The following is a 21,810-nucleotide window of genomic DNA, read 5'->3' as shown; positions in this document are numbered from 1 at the left end:
ATTCATCTTTCTTAATTATGTCTTCATGACTTTCAAAATAGGATTTTTGGTTCTTTTTTTTCCCTTTCAGTTTTTTTTTTTTAATTAATTATTTTGGCTGAGCTGGGTTTTTGTTGCTTTTCTTAGGCTTTCTCTAGTTGCAGCAAGTGCAGGCGACTCTTTGTTGTGGTGTGCAGACTTCTCATTGCCGTGGTTCTTTTGTTGCAGAGCACAGGCTCTGGAAGTACATGGGTTTCCAGTAGTGTGCCCAGTAGTTGTGGCGCATGGAATCTTCCTGGCCTAGGGATCAAACCCATGACCTCTGCGTTGGCAGGCAGATTCTTATCAACTGTGCCACCCGGGAAGTTCCTTTCTCTCAGTTTTTAAAGGTTCTTTCTATGTTAAGGGTGTTAGCCCTTTGTCTATGATATGTTTACAAGTATTTTCTTCTAGTTTATTTGCTTTCTGTATTATGATTTTTTTTTTTTGCCAAAAAGATTTTTATTTTGTCTATGTAGTCAAATTTATTACTCTTTTATTGCCTCTGGATTTTGAATGATTGTTTAAAAAAAGTCTTTCCTTCCTCCTAGGTTACAGACAAGTTCTGGATCCTTTGTGAGGGATAGTTTGGCTATATATATCAGAAACCTTCTACATACTTAACAGTTGTAGCTATAGGAAAATAGAAATCCTGAGGAACAAAATGTGAAATGTTATATACTAGGTTGGTGCAAACATAATTGCAGTTTTGGACCGTGAATTTTAAATCATTATAGCTAGGCTCAAAGTTATAGGAAACATTGCAATCAACATATTTTTGCCAACAAGAAATAAGTTTATTCTTACAGTGTAAAAATCCATGTTTCAGGATTCAACAAACTCTTAGAAAGCATTTTCTGCCTCCTGCTGGTTATGAAAACATTTTCCCTGCAAAAAGTTGTCAAGATTCTTGAAGAAGTGGTAGTCAGTTGGCAGGAGGTCAGGTGAATATGGCAGATGAGGCAAAACTTCGTAGCCCAATTCGTCCAACTTTTGAAGCCTTGGTTGTGCGACGTGCAGTCAGGCATTGTCATGAAGAAGAATTGGGTCTTTTCTGTTGACCAATACCAGGCATTTTAGTTTCTGGTGCGTTTCATCGGTAAACTGAGCATACTTCTCAGATGTAATGGTTTTGCTGAGATTCAGAAAGCTGTAGTAGATGAGACTGGCAGCAGACCACCAAACAGTGACCATGACCTTTTTTGGTGGGAGTTTGGCTTTGGGAAGTGCTTTGGAGCTTCTTGGTCCAGCCACTGAACTGGTTGTTACTGGGTGTCGTATACAATCCACTTTTCGTTGCATGTCATAGTCTAATCAAGAAGTGGTTCATTGTTGTGTAGAATAAGAGAAGACTGCCGAGGTCCAGCCCCGGCTGATCCAGGGAGTTTGAAGGGGAAACAGAGTCGGCGATTACGCTGGCTTTATTTAAATATTCATCAGAGATATAAAGAGTAATAGAATGAGGATAGCTCAGTAGGAAAATTCAACGGAGAAAAGAGGCTGAGTAGCTTGGTTTACGCGGAAAATCAATATAACCTGTGACATCAAGTTAGCTCTGACCATGGAGGCCGCAGGCGCCCTCTCGAATAGCAGAAGGTGCCCCACCTTAGGCACCTTCTTGAGTGGGTCTTAGAAGCCCAGGCAAATAAATGGCCGCAGAGGACCTCCGCACTCCAGATGGAAACTTCAGCCAGAGGTTGAGAGAAAGAATGACATGGGGAGACCAAGCTTCAGTGAGCAAGGCCCGTAGCTTTATTTTCAACAGGGGCTTTTATATCCTAAGCTGTACATAGAGGATAATAGGGGGTGTGAAATCATGCAAAGTCAGCAGTCTCTGATCCTTATCAAAACCAGGGTTTCTTTCCTGCAAATTTATCGTATACAAATGGTTTAGGTGATTTACATCATCTTCTGGCCAGAAGGCCTATTAACATTTTATGACTCTGATAAAGGTTTGTCAACCGTGAGACTTATTTTCTCTAAGAGTAATTATTTTGAAGTTTGGCGCCATCCTCTGAAGGTGTTAGATAAAGTTGCATTCCTATAGGGCAGAGGTGCAGTGGGTTTACAACAAAGGAAAGAATTTATTACCTTAAGGGTCTAAAGTTGCTAGCACCAAGGCCACTACTTATTTTTTCTACATACCAAGTATATTAATTAATACACATTCAAGGATACAATACAGAGGATGTGGAAGCTTGGCAGCAAGCATTGGCTCATCAATGAAATCTTTTACTAGTTTTATTGTGACAGTTTCTATCTCTCTGAGAGGCTCTAAGCTATTTGAATATCTTAAGCTTCCCTTGCCTCTCGTGGCTGGGAGACTGTAAACAATCTTATGCATAGCTGTAGGAGTCCGGGTAAACTTGTCAGGTGAGTTAGAGAGCTATCTGAGGGGTTTGGATTTAAACACTCCTAATGCCCAGGAACTTTATTAACTGGAGCTGTAAGTTAACTCTTTATCAGAGAGAGAGAGATGGTGGTGGGGGACAGCCCCCAGTAATGTCAGAGGTGAGAGCACAAAGCAGTAAAGTAGGCAGACTCTGGTTTTTGGGGGTAGATGCTCGAGAATATCCAGGGGGACTCCTGAGGCTCGATCCCACCTTTGCGTATGCCGAGCCTCCTTCCTCATGACCTTTGCCACGGGCGGAGCTCCTCACGCCGGCTCCCAGCAGAAGAGGACACTTCAAAATGATGATTTTTTTTTTTATTTCAGTCAGTTCATGAGGCACACACTCGTCAAACTTTTTCACCTTTCCAATTTGCTTCAAATGCCGAGTGACCTTAGAGTGGTCGACATTGAGTTCTTCAGCAGCTTCTTGTATAGTTGTAAGAGGATCAACTTCAATGATGGCTCTCAATTGGTTGTTGGCTTCCGATAGCCAGCCACTGTGCTCCTCATCTTCAAGCCTCTTGTTTCCTTTGCAGAACTTCTTGAACCACCACTGCACTTGTATGTTCATTAGCACTTCCTGGGCCAAATGTGTTGTTGATGTTGTGCATTGTCTCTGCTGCTTTACGAACCATTTTGAACTTGAATTAAAAAAATCACTTGAATTTGCTTTTTTGTCTATTATTTCTATAGTCTAAAATAAATATAAAATAAATAGCAAGTATTAAGTCATTAGCAAAAAAACATAAAGCAAGAAATGTGCATTAAAATGTTGTATAACATAACCACATTTAAGAATTATTCTAATATCAAATGGCAAGCTTCAATAGCGCAAAACTGTAGCTACTTTTGCACCAACCTAACGTACAGGAACATTGACTTCAGCATTTTTTATAATAGTGAAAAATTGGAAACAACATAAATGCCCAGCAGCAGGGAACTGGTTAGACTAGTGGTTCTCAATCTTATGAGACTCAGTGTTTGATTTTTATGTTTTTAAAGCCTCTTTTACTATTTGGAAATGAAATGCATAGATAACATATCTATGCCCATGATTTCAAAGAAATAAAAATAATGCCCTAACTATACTATAAAGGATAAATGAAGTAATATATAATAATGTAATTTATAACAAAATAATACCTATCTCCATATGTTTAGTCATTACAGTGGAAGACATAATGCCTTAGTAGTCAGATGCTTCTATTCATATGTTGAATCACTGTGCATATTACAACTACAAATGCACAGTGATTCATGTGTGTTGCATTGGTGATTCAGAAATACCACAACTTAAGTCTTAGTAACATTCTGAACAAAACAAGATAAAATCTCCTCTTGAAGTAATGCAGCTGCCTTCCTGGAAATTCAGCACATGTTAGAACTATCAGGAACATTTTGTCTTATGTGTAATTAGGTTTCAGGTCATGTAATTATGAATAAGTTTTCACCTACTTGAACATCTGGTGGGACATTTGAAAGTTGTGCAGTGGACAGGCCAGTTCTGTGGTGTGTAGTAATGTCTTGAGTGCTGTAGGATGTCTAGCATCCCTGGTCCCTGCTGCTAAGTGCAGTAGTGCTCCCTAGTCATCATGGCAACAGGAAGGCATCTCCTCACATTTACACAGTGCTTTCCTAGGAGGCAGCTGAAAACCACTAGGTTAGGAAATTGATATACTGGAATATTATTCATCCATTAAAAAGAATGGGGGAGCTTTGTGTGTACCGTCACGATAGATGTTGAGTATATATTGTCAAGTGGAAAAAAAAACAGGCTATAAAACATCATGTGTGGTATCTCACGTTTGTTAAATATATACACACACATACAAGGAAGAAGGGCTGGAAATCAGCATGGTAATAGAGGGTGACATTCTTTTATTGTCTAAAATCTTTAAAACTATAAGTTGGATTATTTTTTGTAAAACAATTACTTCTTGACATAAAAGTTTAAAACCTGTTTAGGTCAGTCATTGGTCAATTTTTTTGTTGTTATTGTTGAAGAAAGTTTGAAAAAAGAAAAACGTATCATTAAAAGGATGTGAGAAGGTAATTTGATAAAAATTGACATTTAATATAAAATCATTTTTGTTTTAAATGGGAGAAATGGGATAGTTTCTGTTCCAGATATTTACTTTGAAGCTATGGCCAGAAAGATTACCTTTCTTTCCTGTCACCTTTCTACAGGTCTTCATTTAGAAAAAAAAGAATAATAATCACCACTTAAAGGAGGGAAAGGTGCCTTGAAGAGTGTTTCTTGGATTTTAGGGAGAAGCATTCTATTACAGAATGTGAGAAATGTCTGCCTCAGGCCAAACAGATTAAATCCCTTCTCTACCTTCAAGCCTGTGTTCTTAGATTCCTGTGGATCACAGAGAACAACTCTGCTGTGTTGCCCTGACTCGAGAGTGGCAGTTTGGGGCAGCCAGGGACACACATGTATGCATTTTTATAACTTTAGGCCTTAGAGTTTGGGTTGTACTCCTTGCCTTGGTATTTCAGAGATAGCACTGTCATTGGAACTGGAGGAAGGTCTGCTCTGCTCTCTGCTTCCTATGGGAGAAAGGGAGGGAGCTGTCCTAGGTTTAACTCCCAACTCAGGTATAAATTAGTATATCCCAAGGTGTATAGTTAAAGAGTTTTTGCTCCCAACTTTTTATTATGAAAAATTTCAAACTTGTAAAGAATTTGAAACAACAGTACAGTGATTACTTGTAGCCCATTACCCAGATACAGCAGTTATTAACATTTTGTCAGATGGGCTTTATCTGTAACTGTATATGTGTTAGGTAGGTAGGTGACATTATTTTCCCATGGGAAAATAAATTGTGGGCACTGTGAGACTTCCAGTTAAAACTTGTGTTTGTTTCTCTGCAGGTGCCATATCTACTTAAATGCTTGAAATAGTAGGTACTGTAGGAAGGAACAAAGCTGCCCTGAAATAAAAAGGAACATCATTTTTGTGTTTTCCTATTTGGAATGAGCTCATCTTATCTCCATGAACTTTTCAGCACAGTGTATTACCTTGTGTAATCATTTGCAGATTTCTAGCTTCTGGTGCTGAAGATAGTCATAGGGTGTTTAAAAGCTAGTAATTTTTCTTTATGTTCTAGGTGATCCCTCTGATAAGCCACCTTGCCGAGGCTGCTCCTCCTACCTCATGGAGCCTTATATCAAGTGTGCAGAATGTGGTCCACCTCCTTTTTTCCTCTGCTTACAGGTAACTCATTAAGGGAAGGCTTGCCTAGTTTTATAGGCATAGTAAATTCAGTGATGACTGTCAGTTGCTCAGAAGGACCGTACGTAGTTAAATCTATTTTTTCTAGTCAGTCTTTAATTATCCATTTTACCAGTGAAAAATTGGAGAAGAGAGCAAGATGGATGAGATAGTCTGTTGAATATTCCACTTCCTCCTGTATCAACCTAATGCTGTTTTTGCCAGTAGATTTCAAGTATTGGAACTACAGGAAACAGAATTGGAGGATTATTCCTTTTGATACCTCCTGTGACACTGTTTTTTATCTTATTGAAGAGTGATGTTTGGGCAGGTGACAAAGGAACAAAGTGTTCTGTCGATGATGATAGTAATAGCAGTACTGATAAGTGCTTACTCTGTGCCAGGCTCTATTTTGAGTACTTTGCATGAATTAACTTTTAAATCATCACTGCAGCCCTAGGAAGTAGTAATGATTAGTACTCCTATTTTACAGAGGAAACTTGGCCAAAGAGAGGTTAAATAGTTGCTTCAGGGTCACACAGCAAATACCATATTTTATCAGATCCAGAATGCTATTGATTAAAAGAAACATCCCAATTTCAGAGATGTTAAAGTGTAAAAATGGCTAATGGAAGTTGTAATATACTTTTTATTATAAGACGAATTCATATTTCAGAGTTTGAAAACATGACAAAGTGTATCTTAGAATTGCTGAAATACACTAAGAGCAAGGATTCAATTTTAGACAGTCTGCTTCCAGGGCTTATGCTTTTCTAAAAGGAGGAGTTGTCCTAGGAATAAGTCTTTTTTCCCAGATTGTTGTTTTTTCTCTATGAGGGCCATTGAAAAGCTGTGATCATGAACCTAACCTTTGAGTTGTGGCTGCAAACAAGAGTAAATGAATTCTTAAAAACTCATTCAAGAGTAAAATACCCCCAAGTCATCTTCTATCCTTTAAGAAAGCATTTCAAAATGTAACTTTTTGGTAACTTAATTTTCCTTTCTTTTTCAGTGTTTCACACGAGGATTTGAGTACAAGAAACATCAAAGTGATCATACTTATGAAATAATGGTAATGAAGTTGTAGGAATTTCCCTTCATTTTCAGATTTTATACTGGGTATTAGTCTTTCTTCATCTGCAAGTATCTCCCTTTTCTTTCCCCCATATCTGAATTAAGTAATCATTGCCCAATAAGCTTTTTAGGATTTTATGGATCTACTAAAGCATTCAAGTCTGAAAATCATTTTATATACTCAGATTTTTGGTTTAATTTAAAAGGAATTTAAAGGAAGTATTCTTTGAGATTTACTATGTAAGGGTTAGAGGTGTGCTGCTTTCTAGGTTCATTTATAAACAGTAAATGTATTGTTACTGTGTTTGGCTAATGGTATTTTTATGTGGTTCATGTGGGCAGTGGTGAGATTTATGTCTGGCACTCCACCTTCTCGGCCTTGGAGAAATTGGTTACCCTCGGAGAGTTAAGTTGTAAAATGAGTATTGGGTGAATGATATAGTAATATGTAAACTCACTTTGAAGAGATAGATTGACTCATAGGCCAGAGAAAGACTTGGCTATAATTTGGTTTTTTTGACACCTGTAAAGAAGGAATGAGAGATGGATGGATATTAGTAGTGTCCTTCCAATATCTTGGGAGAAGGAAATGGGAACCCACTCCAGTATTCCTGCCTGGAGAATCCCATGGACAGCTGGCAGAGTCACACAGAGTCAGACACGACTGAAGTGACAGCATGCATTCCAATATTTAGCCAGAGGAGTGGGCACTTTACTAAGCCAAAGTAAATATCTGGTATGCTTGGCAGGCGTGTATACAATACCTCTGTCTGTTATCAGAGCCTATCGCCTGGTTCACCAAGTAGTTTTCTTACATTTGGCCTCCTTTGTTGGTTTTTCTTAAAGGAAAGAATGCTGGTTGGGCATCTTCTTGACAGTAGTCTCACGTCATGGATTAATCGATTGATACTTGTGTAGTTTTCTCTTGCTGCCATAACAACTTATCAAAAATGAGGCAGTTTAAGACAACAGGAATTTATTATCTCAGTTCTGTTGGTCAGAAGACCAATTATGTTAATTGGTTTGTTCCAGATTCCGTAAGGCTGAAATGAAAGTGTTGGTCTGTCTGGATTTTTATCTGGAGACCCTAGGGGAGAATCCACTTTCAGACTCTTCCCATTCAAGTTGTTGACAGAATTCACTGCCTGGAGGTTGTAGGAGTGATGATACTGTTTCCTTCTTGATTGTTGGCTGGGACTTGCTCTCAGCCTCTAGAGGTTCCTGACACGCTTTGTCCATATTCAAAGCCACCAACAGCAGGGAGGTCTTGAAGGTTATTGATGAAATACTTGGCCTCTCTGACCTCTCCTGGTTCATGACTCCTGTGCTGAATCTCTCTGACTCTTCTTTCTCTCTTAAGGCCTATGTGATTACAGTGGATTTACCTGCATAATCGCCCTATTTTACAGTCAGTTAATTAGTACCTGGTCAGCATAGTCCCTTCACAGGAATATTTAGTTAGTGTTTGACTAATCAGGGGACAAGAATCTTTGGGGAGTGGAGGGCATCTTTAGAATTCTGTCTACCACAGTGCTATAGCATGTCTACTTCTGTCTTTTAGAAGTTTGAAAAGGGGAACTCAGCATCTCCAAGTTTTATTTGTGAAGCCTTGAGTGAATTTCTGGACCTGTAATGCCGAGAATCAGGTCCTGGTCTATAATGAATTAGTTCAAGATATGCTCCTTGGTAAGAGTTCTTGGCAGCCAACCTTCTGGTCTTCCCCTACCTCTCTCTAAACACCTTCAGTCTTCTAAGTATTTTCTTCACTAATTGTAAGGTTTGGAGTATATTTTTTAATATTAGGCTTTGATTTTTAGATCAGTTATAAGTTCACAGCAAAATCGAGTACAAAGTACATAAATTTCACGTGTATCCTCTGCCCCCACAAATGTATAGCCTCCCCTATTATCAGCATCCCCCAGCAGAATTGCACATAAATTATCACTGAGGAACCTACATTGACCCTCATTATCACCCAAAGTCCGTAGTTTATATTAGGGTTCACTCTGCGTGTTAACACATTCTGTGGATTTGTGGAAATACAGAACGACATGCATCTACCATTATAGTATCATAAAGAGTAGTTTCACGGTCCTAAAAGTCTTCTGTGTTCTGCCTCCTCATCCACCCCTCCCCCTAACTCCTGGCAACCATGGATCTTTTGGTGACCTCCATGGTTTTGCCTTTTCCAAAATGTCATAGAGTTGGGATCGTATAGAGTACCCTCTTCAGATTGGCTTCTTTCACTAAGTAATATGTATGTAAGTTTCCTGCATGTCTTTTCATGGCTTGATAGCTTGTTTCTTTTTTAGCCCTGAATAATAGTCTGTTGTCTAGATGTACCACAGTTTATTTATTCATCCACCTACTGAAGGATATCTTGGTTGCTTCCAAGTTTTGACAATTAAGAATAAAGCAACTATAGATATCCACATACAGGTTTTTCTTCAGACCTAAGTTTTCAGTTCCTTTGGGTAAATACCAAGAAACATGGTTGCTGAATCGTATGGTAAGGGTATGTTTCATTTTGTAAGAAACTGTCAAACTGCCCAAGTGGCTGTGCCATTTTGTGTTCCCACCAGCATGGAAGAGAGTTCCTGTTGCTCCACACCCTTGCCAGCATTTGGTGTTGTCAGTGTTCTGGGTTTTGGCCATTCTGATAGGTATATGGTGCTGTCTCATTTTAACTTGCATTTCTCTGACAACATATGATATGGAATATATGAAATAAGAATTTTTTTCCCTTTTGTTTCTCTTTTGTTAATTGCAAAATGAATGCAGGATTGGAGGAAGAGTGTGGTCAGAGTAGCTGTGGCTCTGAGTTCATTTCACTAAGGTTATCCCATCTTCAAAAGTTAGCTTTATTCATCCAAAATTCACACAAGAATGCTAAGAAGCAGAATACATATTTATTTATTTGGATTGTGATTTAGTGTACTTTAAGTAGATTGAGGTTATCCTCTGCAGGAAGACTGACCATGAACTCGCTTTAACTGTTCTGGGCACCATGCCTTCTGCCTAATGCTGATGGCACGAAGTTTCTCTCCAAGTCCATCTAACTCTTCAGATTACATCATTCTTTTCTCACCTATTCTACACCCATTCAAACACATTTCAGAATTCTGTTCTTTATTTTATAGCGCTTTTGGAGATTACTAATGCTCTTTTTTTATTCTTCTAGTCTTTACTCCCAGATAAGGAAAAGATGAATCTCCTTCCATAGGAGTGATGACCAAATTTTGGTTTTCTATACATGAAACCACTAAAACCTTGATTTTTTTTTTTTTTTTTCCATATGAAGCCTCAGAAAACTTTAAATGGTTTTCAGTACTTTTGCCATCTCACAGTGCTGTATTTTTGGAAGTTACTCATGCTGTGGTGGGTGGTGCATTAATCAAGATTTCTGAGTTCTTTGCCTATTTTTGTCTTATAATTCTTAGAACCTTGAACAAGTCAAGGCACCTCTTTTTGCCACACCCTTTATACCAGTGATTCTTAAACTTTAGTGCATAAGAATCACCTGGGAGCTTCTTAATATTAAAGATTCCTAGACCTTGCTATTAGAGATTCTTGTTCAGCAGGGCCAAGATTCGGAGAAGGCAATGGCAACCCACTCCAGTACTCTTGCCTGGAAAATCCCATGGATGGAGGAGCCTGGTAGGCTGCAGTCCATGGGGTTGCTAAGAGTCGGGCACGACTGAGCGACTTTACTTTCACTTTTCACTTTCATTCATTGGAGAAGGAAATGGCAACCCACTCCAGTATTCTTGCCTGGAGAATCCCAGGGACAGGGGAGCCTGGTGGGCTGTTGTCTGTGGGGTCGCACAGAGTCAGACACAACTGAAGTGACTTAGCAGCAGCAGGGCCAAGATTGGGTTCAGAAATTGAGAAACACTGATTCAACTTTAAGAAAAACTGCCTTTTATGCCCATTTTGCTTTGGTGTAGAAAGTCTTTCTGGTTTATCTTATAGTAAAATTGGTGAGGGCTAATTAATATTAGAAAATACACTTTTATAAATACAGGCTTTTCAACTATGAGTTGTTGTATTTGCCTGTATTTATGGTACTTTCCAGATTGAGTGATTATTTTGAATTTAATACAGATACAAGCTCTGAAATTTCTCATTTGGATCTCATAGTACCTCACGTGAGGCATATTCCTAGTAGGTGCTCAGATAAAATGTATTGCTTATTAGTAATATAATTTGACAGACCACAGAGGGTTTTTTATGTGTGTGTGTCATTAACAGAAGATAGAACAATTTCTAAACACCTGTGTGATTGAAGGATTGCTCTTCTATTTATTTACTTATTTGGCCCTGCCGGGTCTTAGTTGTGGGGATCTTCTCTCGTCGTTGCAGCATGCGAACTCTTAGTTGCAGCATGCCAGCTCCTTGACCAGAGTTTGAAATTGCACCCCCTTTGTTGAGAGCAGAATCCTAGCCACTGGACCACTAGGAGAATTCCTAAAGATCTCGTGTGTGTGTGTGTGCGTGTGTGCTAGGAAGTACTCAGGAAGTGTCCAACTCTTTGCAACCCCATGGATTATAGCCTGCCAGGCTCCTCTGTCCATGGGATTTCCCAGACAAGAATACTGGAGTGGGTTGCCATTTTCTTCTCCAGGGGGTCTTCCCCACCCAGGGATTGAACCCATGTCTCCTGTGTGTCTCCTGCATTGTAGACAGATTCTTCACCTGCTGAGCCACCAGGGAAGCCCAGGCTCTTGTGTGACATTTGTTTTGTTTTGTTTTGTTTTAACTATTCTAGGTTGGTTACCTTATATATTTATCCTATGGGTTCTTCCTCTCCTTCCTACCCCTCCCTCACTCTTTTTCTTGTTTCATATAGTTTGATTGTTTAAAAACCTGCGTTGTTTGTCTTATAGATGTTCACGCGGTCTAGATTTTGCCGATTAACATGTTCCTCTGACTTCTACAGAAGTTTCCTACAAATTAGTAGTAACATATATTGGCTATATCAGATTCATTCACCATCATTGTCTAGATTTGTTCATCTAGGATTGCAGAATACATAAGTTCTCTTTTAATTCTATCACTTCTTTTAATTTAGGGGTTAAAATAATTCTGTAAAAAGAAACACCTCACTGAGGTAAAGTTTGTACAGAAAGGCAGGATAAATTATTTCCCTTTGTTACTAGTTTTGAATGTATGAGTTCCTTCTCTGGCATCCTCTAGACATTGAGAATGTTTGGCATGTTTTAAACCTTTGCAATTGTTGTTCTCTTTAATGTTCAAAATGTTCCATTTTTAGTTGGTGGGAACCTCTACAAATTGACCTCTGAATCCTTTTGACGTAACCCTTATATTCTTTGAGAGTTTCTTTGCTTTCCAGTATAACAAAATTTTCCAGTCTCATCTTGTACATTTCCTCCCCAAAACTAAAATGAGTCTTTTCTTGAAACAGCCCTGGTTCCTTTAGTGGAAAATTGTACTTAGAGACCACACATAGGGCACTGGAAGTGTTCATTGTTGTTGGATTAGTCATTTTTTCTAGATCTTTTCATTGAACAGTGTTAGGACAGGTTTTTTTTGGGGTTTTTTTTTTTTTTTGAAATTTCTTACACAGTTTTTAAAGGTTACACTTCATTTACAGTTATTACAAAACATTGGCTGTGTTCCTTGTGTTGTACAATACATCTTTGTAGTCTATCTTAGACCCAATGGTTTGTACCTCCCACTCCTTCACCCCTATATTTTACCCCCCACATACATACTGGTAATCACTAGTTGTGCTCTGTATTGGAAATTTTTCTTTTAAGACAAAATACATTATGAGTTCATACTAAAACTTCCATTTCAAATACAAGACCACATGGTTTTACATAACCTCATAGATCACCTATCTTTTTTTCCCCCAAGCCCCAAATCCCACTGTCCAGTGACACCAGTACGGTTACTTGACAGCTTTATCCCACACCACATCAACGTATACTAATCTCAGAATAACTCTACCAACACTGTTTGAAAACAATAGTTGTCAATCACTACTTGGTTTTTTTGGCAGTTTGTTTTACATTTTAAAGTATATTCTATGATAAATATATAGTCAAATTATTGTGTTTTAAAATCACCTGGGATTGCTTCTTTCTTTGTGATTATGCCTTAAAATTAATCCATAGGTTAATTTGTTACATATTACTTTTGATTCTTGTGATTTTAAAATTTAATGGTGAAAAATAAAAAATAAAAATAAATAAATAAATAAAAATAAATAAATAAAATTTAATAGTGTACATTATTTATGTTTTCAAAGTCAGGTCTACAAAAAAGGAATATTCAGAGAGGACCAGCTTTTATCCTTGTCCTTTCCATCCTGTCTTCTCCCTCCCTCCCCAATAGGTAACTTTGGTTCTAATATATGATTTAATCGTGCATTTTAATAGATAGAAATATACACATTTGTATTCCTCTCTTAACTAAATGGGAACACTTATTATTATACTTATCTCTACCTTTGTGCTAAGTTTAAGAAACGTCTTTCTACATGAGCTAAATGGCATTTGTGGTTGATAGTATTTATTGGAGATCCTAATGGTAGAACTGGAGGTGGGGAGTGCGAACAACTAATGAGGACGTTCTTCAGGCGTCTCTCAACACCATGGGAATGACAGCTATCGGACTTAATTTTAAGTCCGTTTGGGGGTGCTGGGTTCTATTTCTCTATCTGTTCTTAGGCAGAACTTTTTCTTCCTCAGACCTCAGATTTTCCTGTTCTTGATCCCAGCTGGACTGCTCAAGAAGAAATGGCTCTTTTAGAAGCTGTGATGGACTGTGGCTTTGGAAATTGGTAAGATCTTGGGAGAAGGGGTTGTCCTGCCCTAGCGGGCTCCAAAAAGACAGTGCTGTTGAATTAAAAGGAGGAACCTCAGAAAAAGGAGGTAGGGGCCGTATGTTGCTTTTCTCTTGACCCATGACTTAGCGACAAGTCCTTTTCCCTTCTACACGTGTTTTTCCAAGGCTGAAATGCCTCACAAGGCTACAGGATGTTTAGTGGTCTGTGACTGACCAGCTTTAAAAGACCACTTTGGATGTATCAAACCACAGAAGGTTGATTATTCCTCTCTGAATAGTGGGGAAGTATAGACTCTATTAGTTATTCTTCCTTTCTGGTTTTATGAACTTTTCTTGGCTATAGATGACCTTGTCATTTAAGTGAGTCAGACTTCAGATTAATGGCCATAGCTTGCCTGAGATTCAAATTTGATAGACTGCCTATTCGCATTTTCTGGTTTTAGCTTGTATGTACTTGCTTATTCCTAGCATGGCAGAATTGAACAACGTTCAGTTGCCTTATGAGGTGACACTGCTTAATAATGATACTGCTACTTTTATTTTTACCTTTTTGGAGTACTTTCAAACTGATGATTTCTTTTTATGAACTAGATAGCAGAGGCATTATTGAATATATTTTGTTCATGAAGAATCTGAAGCTTAGGAAGTTAAAAAATGACTTCGTATGACCAAATGTTGCAAGAGGACTCCCAAGTAGCTCTTCCTTGTCCTGACTTCCTAGAGTATATTCTTTATCAAATGTTGATAAAATATATCAACATATGCCTCCCTTATGTCCAGGGCCTTGAAGCAAGAGATTTCAGTTCCATTCATATTTTGCTTATATTTATTAAGCATCATAAAATTTTGTTTACTATGGGAATATGAAAGAAGATAGAAAAAAAGTGATCATTTTCTTGCTAGTCTTCTTTGGCCTAGTTTTTCATTTTTTGTCTAAAAGGGGCTATTCCTCTTTGTACCCCTTCCTTAGCAAAGACCATCGTTTCTCTCTCCACTATGGGTAAGGCACTAAGCTTGGTGGTGAGGATGCTGGAGCCAAGAATTATGACAATGTGTCCTGTCTTCAGGAAGCTTGTAGTCTAGTAGGGGAATCAGCATGTATGTACAGTTGGTTGAAGTACATGAATCAGAGTATAGTATGCCTTAGGAGGCAAGTGAAGTGGAGGCACGTGCCTTAGAAGGCACAATACAAGTGAAGTGTCGTGGAAGAGAGGTTGAGAGGAGACTTCGAGAGATTTCACCTCTACCTCTGCATCATCTGGGCCAGGAGTCAGGGTTTGTCAGTACAGATTGAGTGGCTTTAACACTTCGTGTTTTGTGTTCTTAAGCAAGTTTGTTAACCTCTGGGCCTCATTTTTTCCATCTGTGAAACTGAGATAGTAAATACACTACACAGTTAATACTAGCATTTATGTCACTTATGTTGTACATATTTCCAGCTTAGAGCTTGGTCTGTCATGAGAGCTCTAGTAAAGAAATGTTTGTTCACATGAAGTGTTTTGTAAACTATACAATATGCAAATATAAATGTTCTGGCTTATTAATTATAGCAATTCTTTCAGTAGAGCCTAGCTCACAGGGAAATTCATGGATTTTCTAGTAATCTTCCTTATTTTGGTGGAAAGAAAAGGACTTTTTTAGATACTGGCACCTCTATCATGGAATAGCAGGATTTGAAACATCAGATTATACCAATACTATGTTTATATTTGTCTCACTGTTCTGCCAATAGCTGCATCATATCAGTTTGTGGGTATCAAGTTCCACACATTATATCAGTGGGACTTAAAATATGGAAAGAACAAACCATACTTTGACCATTATGCATAAATGAAAACTCTGCGTCCTTTTCTCACTTCCCACACTCTAGGCAGGATGTAGCCAATCAGATGTGCACCAAGACCAAGGAGGAGTGTGAGAAGCACTATATGAAGCATTTCATCAATAACCCTCTGTTTGCATCTACCCTGCTGAACCTGAAGCAAGCAGAGGAGGCAAAAACTGCTGACACAGCCATTCCATTTCACTGTGAGTACCTCCTTGTATCAGTAAGAGAGTCCAGTATTGAACTCATTATAATTAACCATCCCAGTATTAAGTCCAAGAAGCAATTTGTTATTTTTGTTCACTTGGTTGTGGCAATTATAACAAATTTTTTTTTTTAATCTCATGTGACTTAGGGACTCATGGGTCTAACAAAACATAACCAAACCCATGATGAATTATAAATGGACATCTTTTCTGAATGACTCCCAGGGCACAAATAATGAGATATGATTATTTTTCTTTCCCCTGCCTCTTTCCTCATACTTTCTGGAGACAGTTTCATAGGTGACTAACTCAAAACCTGGGGCTATCTCCTGTTTGGATAAGCCCTTTGGATGTTAGCACTTTGTTCTCAAATGGCTTAGACCATTTCTTCCTCATGGCAATGCAGTGAGACAGAAAGAGCCAAGTGCTTTGATTTTGCACACAAGGAGCCTGAAATTCAGAAAGGTTAAATAATTTGTGCAAGATCCCAGGACTAGTGAGTCAATTCCAGCTCACTCCAAATCCAGTAGGGTTTTTGCCTATCAGTTGGATGGGATTTGTAAATTGATACTGAGAAGGGAGCTGAAGCAGACAGGGTAAATACTTAAGTTCTATAATGCTAAAGAAAAGATCCTTGATTTTCTTTTATATTAGGGAAGTAAAAAGCAGAGGGAATTTTCCATATTTACTTAGAGGATTCCCTAAATCTGTTTCTTTTTTTTTTTTTTCTTTTCCCTGCCCTTTGTAGCATGTGGGGTCTTAGTTCCCCAACCAGGAATCGAACCCATGTCCCTTGCAGTAGAAATGCAGTCTTAACCACTAGATCACCAGGGAAGTCCCCTTAATTTCTTTTTTAAGAAATCAGTTTGTTTCCATAATACTTTACTTTTTTACTTTCCTTTATAAAAATCTTTTGAATTTTATTTATTCTCTCAGACACTTTCTCTAAATAAAAATATTTCAGAATCTAAGTGAGAATTTTGTGTTACTTTTTTTATGCTAGTATTTTATTAAGTTATTAAGAAAAACTCAAAATTCTTTCAGCTGCAGATGACCCTCCCCGACCTACCTTTGACTCCTTGCTTTCTCGGGACATGGCAGGATACATGCCAGCTCGAGCAGATTTCATTGAGGTAGGAGAAACTTGTTTTTGTTTTGGATGAGGCCGTATCTCTTACCTATAGGTTCCACACCACTAAAAAGCTTTTCAAAACACTGTAATTTGTAGGGCCTTAGGCAGTCTCATTTTCTCCATCTGAGTGCCTTTTCTCATTTGTAAACTTTTTTTTTAGAAAGGTAGAAATTCTTCAGACCAAGAACTTATTTCTTAAGTCCCATTTCCTTAGTAAGTATAGGGTTCCTATAGTCTGATTCTCATTCCACACTTAGAGGGTTCCAAGGTTGTATTGTGTCAGGGGGTTGGGAAACTTTTCTATTAAGGTCCAGATAGTAAATATTTTAGATTTTGTAGACTATAAATTCTCTGTTGGAACTAAACTTTGCCATAATTATGCAAAAAGCAGCATAGATAATAATAGTAAACAAATGAGCATGCTGGTGCACCAGTAAAACTTTATTTACAAAAATAGGCAGTGGGCTAAATTTGGTCTAGAGGCTGTAGTTTGCTATCTTTTGTATTATATTCACAAGTGTATAAAGAATGATGAATGTGTGGAAAAGCTACATGTTCTTGCAGCCATAAAGCCATGTGAATGTAGTCACACGTCTCTTGGTTTACCACCTCATCCACAATTATAGCACTCCTGGAGGTAATTAAAGTTTAGCAAACTATAAACAGTTTTGCTGGCCACACCCAGGTCAGCGTTTTGTTTTTGGCAGCTGCTGTTGTAGAGCTCCCTCATAGACACCACCCCTGCAGATTGTACTCATTGAACAGAATATGAACAAATCTACCCACTGAGCTGTATAACCAATATTCTGGAATAAATAGAGTCCTCAGAAGGTGGTAGAAAGGTAGATGAATTAATGCACACAATTTTCTTACCTAAATACTTGAAGGACTAGTCAGAGTGAGATTTTCTTGATTTACATTTTATGAATAGACTACTTTTAGAACCAAATATTTATTCCTGGACTCACAGCTTTCTCATTTTTTTGCTGTCACTATTGCCTGAAAGCCTCTCAGATTTTCCCCATGATTTATTACTTACAGCAGTTATCCTGGCCTTGTACCCCATTCAGTACTTTTTAACAAGTGTTTGTATATTTGCTGTTTGCTTTTAAAGCATGGCTCCTATAAAGGCATTACTCAAAGCTGATGGATCTGAGGTGGGAATTTTTTTCCCCAAACAGGAGTTTGACAATTATGCGGAGTGGGACTTGAGAGATATTGATTTTGTCGAAGATGACTCGGACATTTTACACGGTAACATTTTATTTCAATAAGTGTTTCTATTGATTGCGACCTGTAATGTGACTGTGCTGGCTGCTAGGAATGTAAGAATGAATAAGATAGTCTCCTGCCCCTTATGGGACTGAAAGTATAGTGGTTAAGATGCTGAACATATCATGTTGCCAGGATTTGACCATAATGAGAAGGTCATTTGTGACGATGGTGAGAATGTTGATCATATAATGGTAGTTGGGAATATCCCATCCCTTGGACTATGTGAGCTTTCTTTTAATTGAGACAAGCCTATGCTGAGGTAATTGGTTAAATGGTCCTCACTGCCTCCTTAAAAGAAAAGGAATCAGGGTGAAAACCTGGGACTTCAACAGCAACTACTGATACTAAATGTTCGTTGTAATTTGTTACCCCACATTTCCCATAGCAGGGGAAAAGAATGAAAGTTCAAGAGTTTTTAGACCAAGACTGAAAATTTCTTCTTTCTCAGAACTGTTGGATTTTTAGCACTTCTAAATTCTTAAGATTAGCCTGATTTACTAACTCTTTTGTTATAAGTAAATGCTTAATGTCAATAAGACTCTTAAAAGTGGATGGTTAGACTTTTATTGGAATATCTTTTTTTCCCTTTCTTTCCATTTTCAATGAACTATGTCTTTAAAATAATCCCAAATCTTCTGTTTCATTTCAGTCCAGAATTAAGGATGATGTATGTAGTAGGTGAATCCCTTGGATTCTATATTTCCTAAACAACATCTTTGTTATTTCTCTTAACTGTATATGCCATGTAGGAAGGGCAAGTTAGACTCCTTGTTGATTTATAAATCGAGTTTTCAGGTTGCATTAACTGGTCCTCTGTCCCTTGAAGGGGAAATTTTACTCTTACCTTCATAGAACAGCTGTCTAGGTATTTGTTACACCAGATCTGGGACCAAGAAAGAGTCCTCATAAAAATTTTACCTTTAGAATTTTTTCTCTACATGCTTCTTGAACAGTTTTCTTTGCAAAATTTCATTTCTCTCCTTTTCTCCCACACAACTTTAAGGGAAAGTCAAAGTGACGCAGATTGAACTAAAAGAGGAAAACTTGAAGGCAAACTACTTTAGTGTTCACTAGAGCCGTTGTACTTGTTCAGTCTTCCATGTCAATCTCTGCTTTTCAACCCTGGTAACTCATGTTATTGTCTGTTCTCACCTCATGATGGTGTCCCCTTGAAGGTAGTGTGCAGATTGCCATTCAGTATTTCTCCTCATACATGCCAACTTTAATTAAAATGGTATTATTTCCTGGCTTGTATCATTCTTATCCAGAATGCAAAAAAGCAGTTTTATAAGTATCATTTTTTTAGATGCTATTCAGAGGTACTGAACTTCTGAAAGTCAAAATCTCTAATGTCAATAACGTCTCAACTATGTAAAGGACTTGCTAAATCACATCTCTAGGCCTTAGTCCAAGGTCTTCATTCTTAAGCCTCAACATTATTAAGAAAACTATAGTCATGGTTGGTGTTTCATTTTACTCTGCATTCTTTGTGAAAGCAAGATTTGCAGTTTCTTCTGGTGCATTTATGGTCCTTTCTATAATTAAGTGGGGCAAAGGGAAAAAAAATCAAAAAGAAGCAATTGATTAGCAAGTTTTATTTTAGTTAGCATTTTAAACCAATAGCATACTTTAGTTATTTGTGTTCCTTCTACAGATTCTGTAGCCTTTTAAGTTACTTGATTCTAATTCATTCAAACTACAACTGAAGCTTCAGTTATTGTTATACATAAGTAGTTTTAATTAAAACTGTAATAATCTCTGCCTCCGCTTTCCCTCCGTGTCTAGTACTGAACTATAAGATGTTTAGATGGGTGCTTTTTGAAAGGTGATGACATCATCGAGAGGGTTGGCAGGACTGGAGATCAAAGGGATGCTTTGTCGATGGCTCTGAGTTCTCATATTCCTCCTCTGGCAGCACGGCCCCACTGTCCAGTGGGGCATATTGCCCTTGAGCTGAGCGGTTTCTCCCAGAACACTCAAGTGCAGGGGCCTAGGAGCCTAAGGAGAGCAGGGAGAAATGAGAAGGAGCTTTATATGCACACCCAGAGCAGAGAGGGGGGCACCTGTTTTCTGCAGATCAGGACAGTGATTCAACTTCGGGCTTGCTTCTGAGTCACTTGGAATCCTGCTTGCTATTTCTTTATGTCCAGGGCCAACAAAGAAGGATGACACTGACTAGTCAGGGTGAATGTCTCCAATGGAAGAGGGTTCATAATTCAGATTGATGTTATTACCATTTCGTTATACTATTACACTCTTAATATTACTGAGCATTTATAACATTCCTTTTATATTTCCTCACTCACAACTACTAGAAGGAAGTAAATTGTTTGGCTGGGTTTTGTGTCCTGTTGCCAGGCATCTAGAAGACTGGGTGATGCCACCAAGCTCTTCTTCTTTCCCAAGACTTTTGCTATGATTGATGCAATTCGTCTAATAAAGGAGGTTCAAATGGTCCATTATAGAGGCCTAGGACACAATGGAGGAATAGATGGTTACATTCCAGCCATACCAAATATCTTTCAGAACGGGCCCCAAAAGATACTGCCTGTGAAGTAATGTCTGGGGAAGACAGTAAGGAAGTTCTGGGATCGCTAAATGAAACCTCCTCACACTTCATTGAGATTATTGGCCTAGAGAGGGAGATGCAGAAGACCCATAACTCAGTGCCCCTGTGTCACAGGGTGTTGTGAGACGCCAGTGGTGACACACGGCGCATTTCCCTTTTCCTCGGGGAACGTTGCTCCCCATCTGCTTTTATTGGGAAAATCTCTCCTAAATTTGTGGACTGGTCTTTGTCAGAGTTTTCCAGGTGGTAAGCCTTAGCACAGCATCTTCTAATCATTGCCAGCCAGTAACCTGGGCAAGCAGGAGTTGTCATGAGCTCCTTTCTCTGTATTGGGTCTGTGTTCTCAGCACTTCTCAGGATTGCACACCAGAGAAATTTACTCTCCCTCTATTTGGAAAGCTAATGTCAGCAAAACTTCTTGATCAGATACGGGCATGTTCGCCTCCACGCCCCCGGTTTTCTTTCTTTGGTCGTATTGTCAGCCTTTGGTCCTCCCAGGTGGCTCAGGGGGAAAGAATCCGCCTGCCAGTGCAGGAGATGTGGGTTCAGTCCTTGGGTTGGGAAGATCCCCTGGAGCAGTCAATGGCAACCTGCTCCAGTATTCTTGCCTGGGAAATCCTATGGACAGAGGAGCCTGGTGGGCTCTCTGTCCATGGAGTCGCACAAGAGTTGAACACGACAGAGCAACTAAACAGCAGTTTTCAGTCTCAATGGTATTTATGTCTAAACAGTCCTAAGCACAAAGCAGCCAAATCACCATCAAGGGAAAGAAACTGCCAATAGATAGGTGAGTAGGCACAGTGACCAGGCTGGACCTCTGATCTTTTAACTGTTAAAGGCTGTAAATAATGATAATTAATACGTACAGCACTCTCTGTTTGCCAGGTACCGTTTAAGTTCTTGATACGTGTGAACTCACTTAATCCTCACAAAGCTCTTTGAGTTGGGCATTCCTATGCCCATTTTATAGATGGGGAAATTGAGGAGTGGAAATATCAAGGTCAAGTTATAACCTGCAAGTGGCAGAGCCATCTCAAGCTCGTAATACTACTGTGCTTCATTCATCTGTGCTCTTAATACTACTAGACTTACTGTATCTACCATCTTGAACCTTTTTTTTCTTTTTAGATTTCACATTTTTTATAATCTATGACTTAATCACATTCCTGAGAAGTGGAAATAGTCATTTTCCCATTCTGCCTTCAGGGAAATGTACAAAGGAGTGAAGTGACTTGCTTCAGGCTTCCTGGTTGCTGACTTTGACCATGAGGTCACACAGTCATCCTTTT

The 21,810-nt window shown here is 38.6% G+C and overlaps 1 protein-coding gene across 25 annotated transcripts in view; it reads left to right on the top strand.

The window, feature by feature from the left end:
- Positions 1 to 21,810, top strand: part of TADA2A (transcriptional adaptor 2A) — a 46,255-nt gene that overhangs the window by 7,041 nt on the left and 17,404 nt on the right. For 10 of the 25 annotated variants that reach the window (XM_086360420.1, XM_086360416.1, XM_086360418.1 and 7 more), the window contains exons 3-8: positions 5,524 to 5,630; positions 6,640 to 6,699; positions 13,418 to 13,509; positions 15,385 to 15,542; positions 16,590 to 16,678; positions 17,859 to 17,931. In XM_086360420.1, the coding sequence (XP_086216546.1) occupies positions 5,524 to 5,630; positions 6,640 to 6,699; positions 13,418 to 13,509; positions 15,385 to 15,542; positions 16,590 to 16,678; positions 17,859 to 17,931 (579 nt within the window). Of the gene's footprint in view, positions 1 to 5,523; positions 5,631 to 6,639; positions 6,700 to 8,262; positions 8,388 to 12,975; positions 13,062 to 13,417; positions 13,510 to 15,384; positions 15,543 to 16,589; positions 16,679 to 17,858; positions 17,932 to 21,810 lie in introns of all 25 variants that reach the window. The other 15 variants (XM_086360435.1, XM_086360431.1, XM_086360436.1 and 12 more) reach the window with 4 other exon arrangements.

The sequence above is a fragment of the Bos grunniens genome, chromosome 19, assembly GCF_055505025.1.
Source record: "Bos grunniens cultivar Pamir isolate PY7600 chromosome 19, Bosgru_T2T1.0, whole genome shotgun sequence".
Taxonomy (NCBI): Eukaryota; Metazoa; Chordata; class Mammalia; order Artiodactyla; family Bovidae; genus Bos; species Bos grunniens.
Note: the sequence above shows the minus strand (reverse complement) of the source record. Positions and strands in the feature narration are given on the sequence as shown.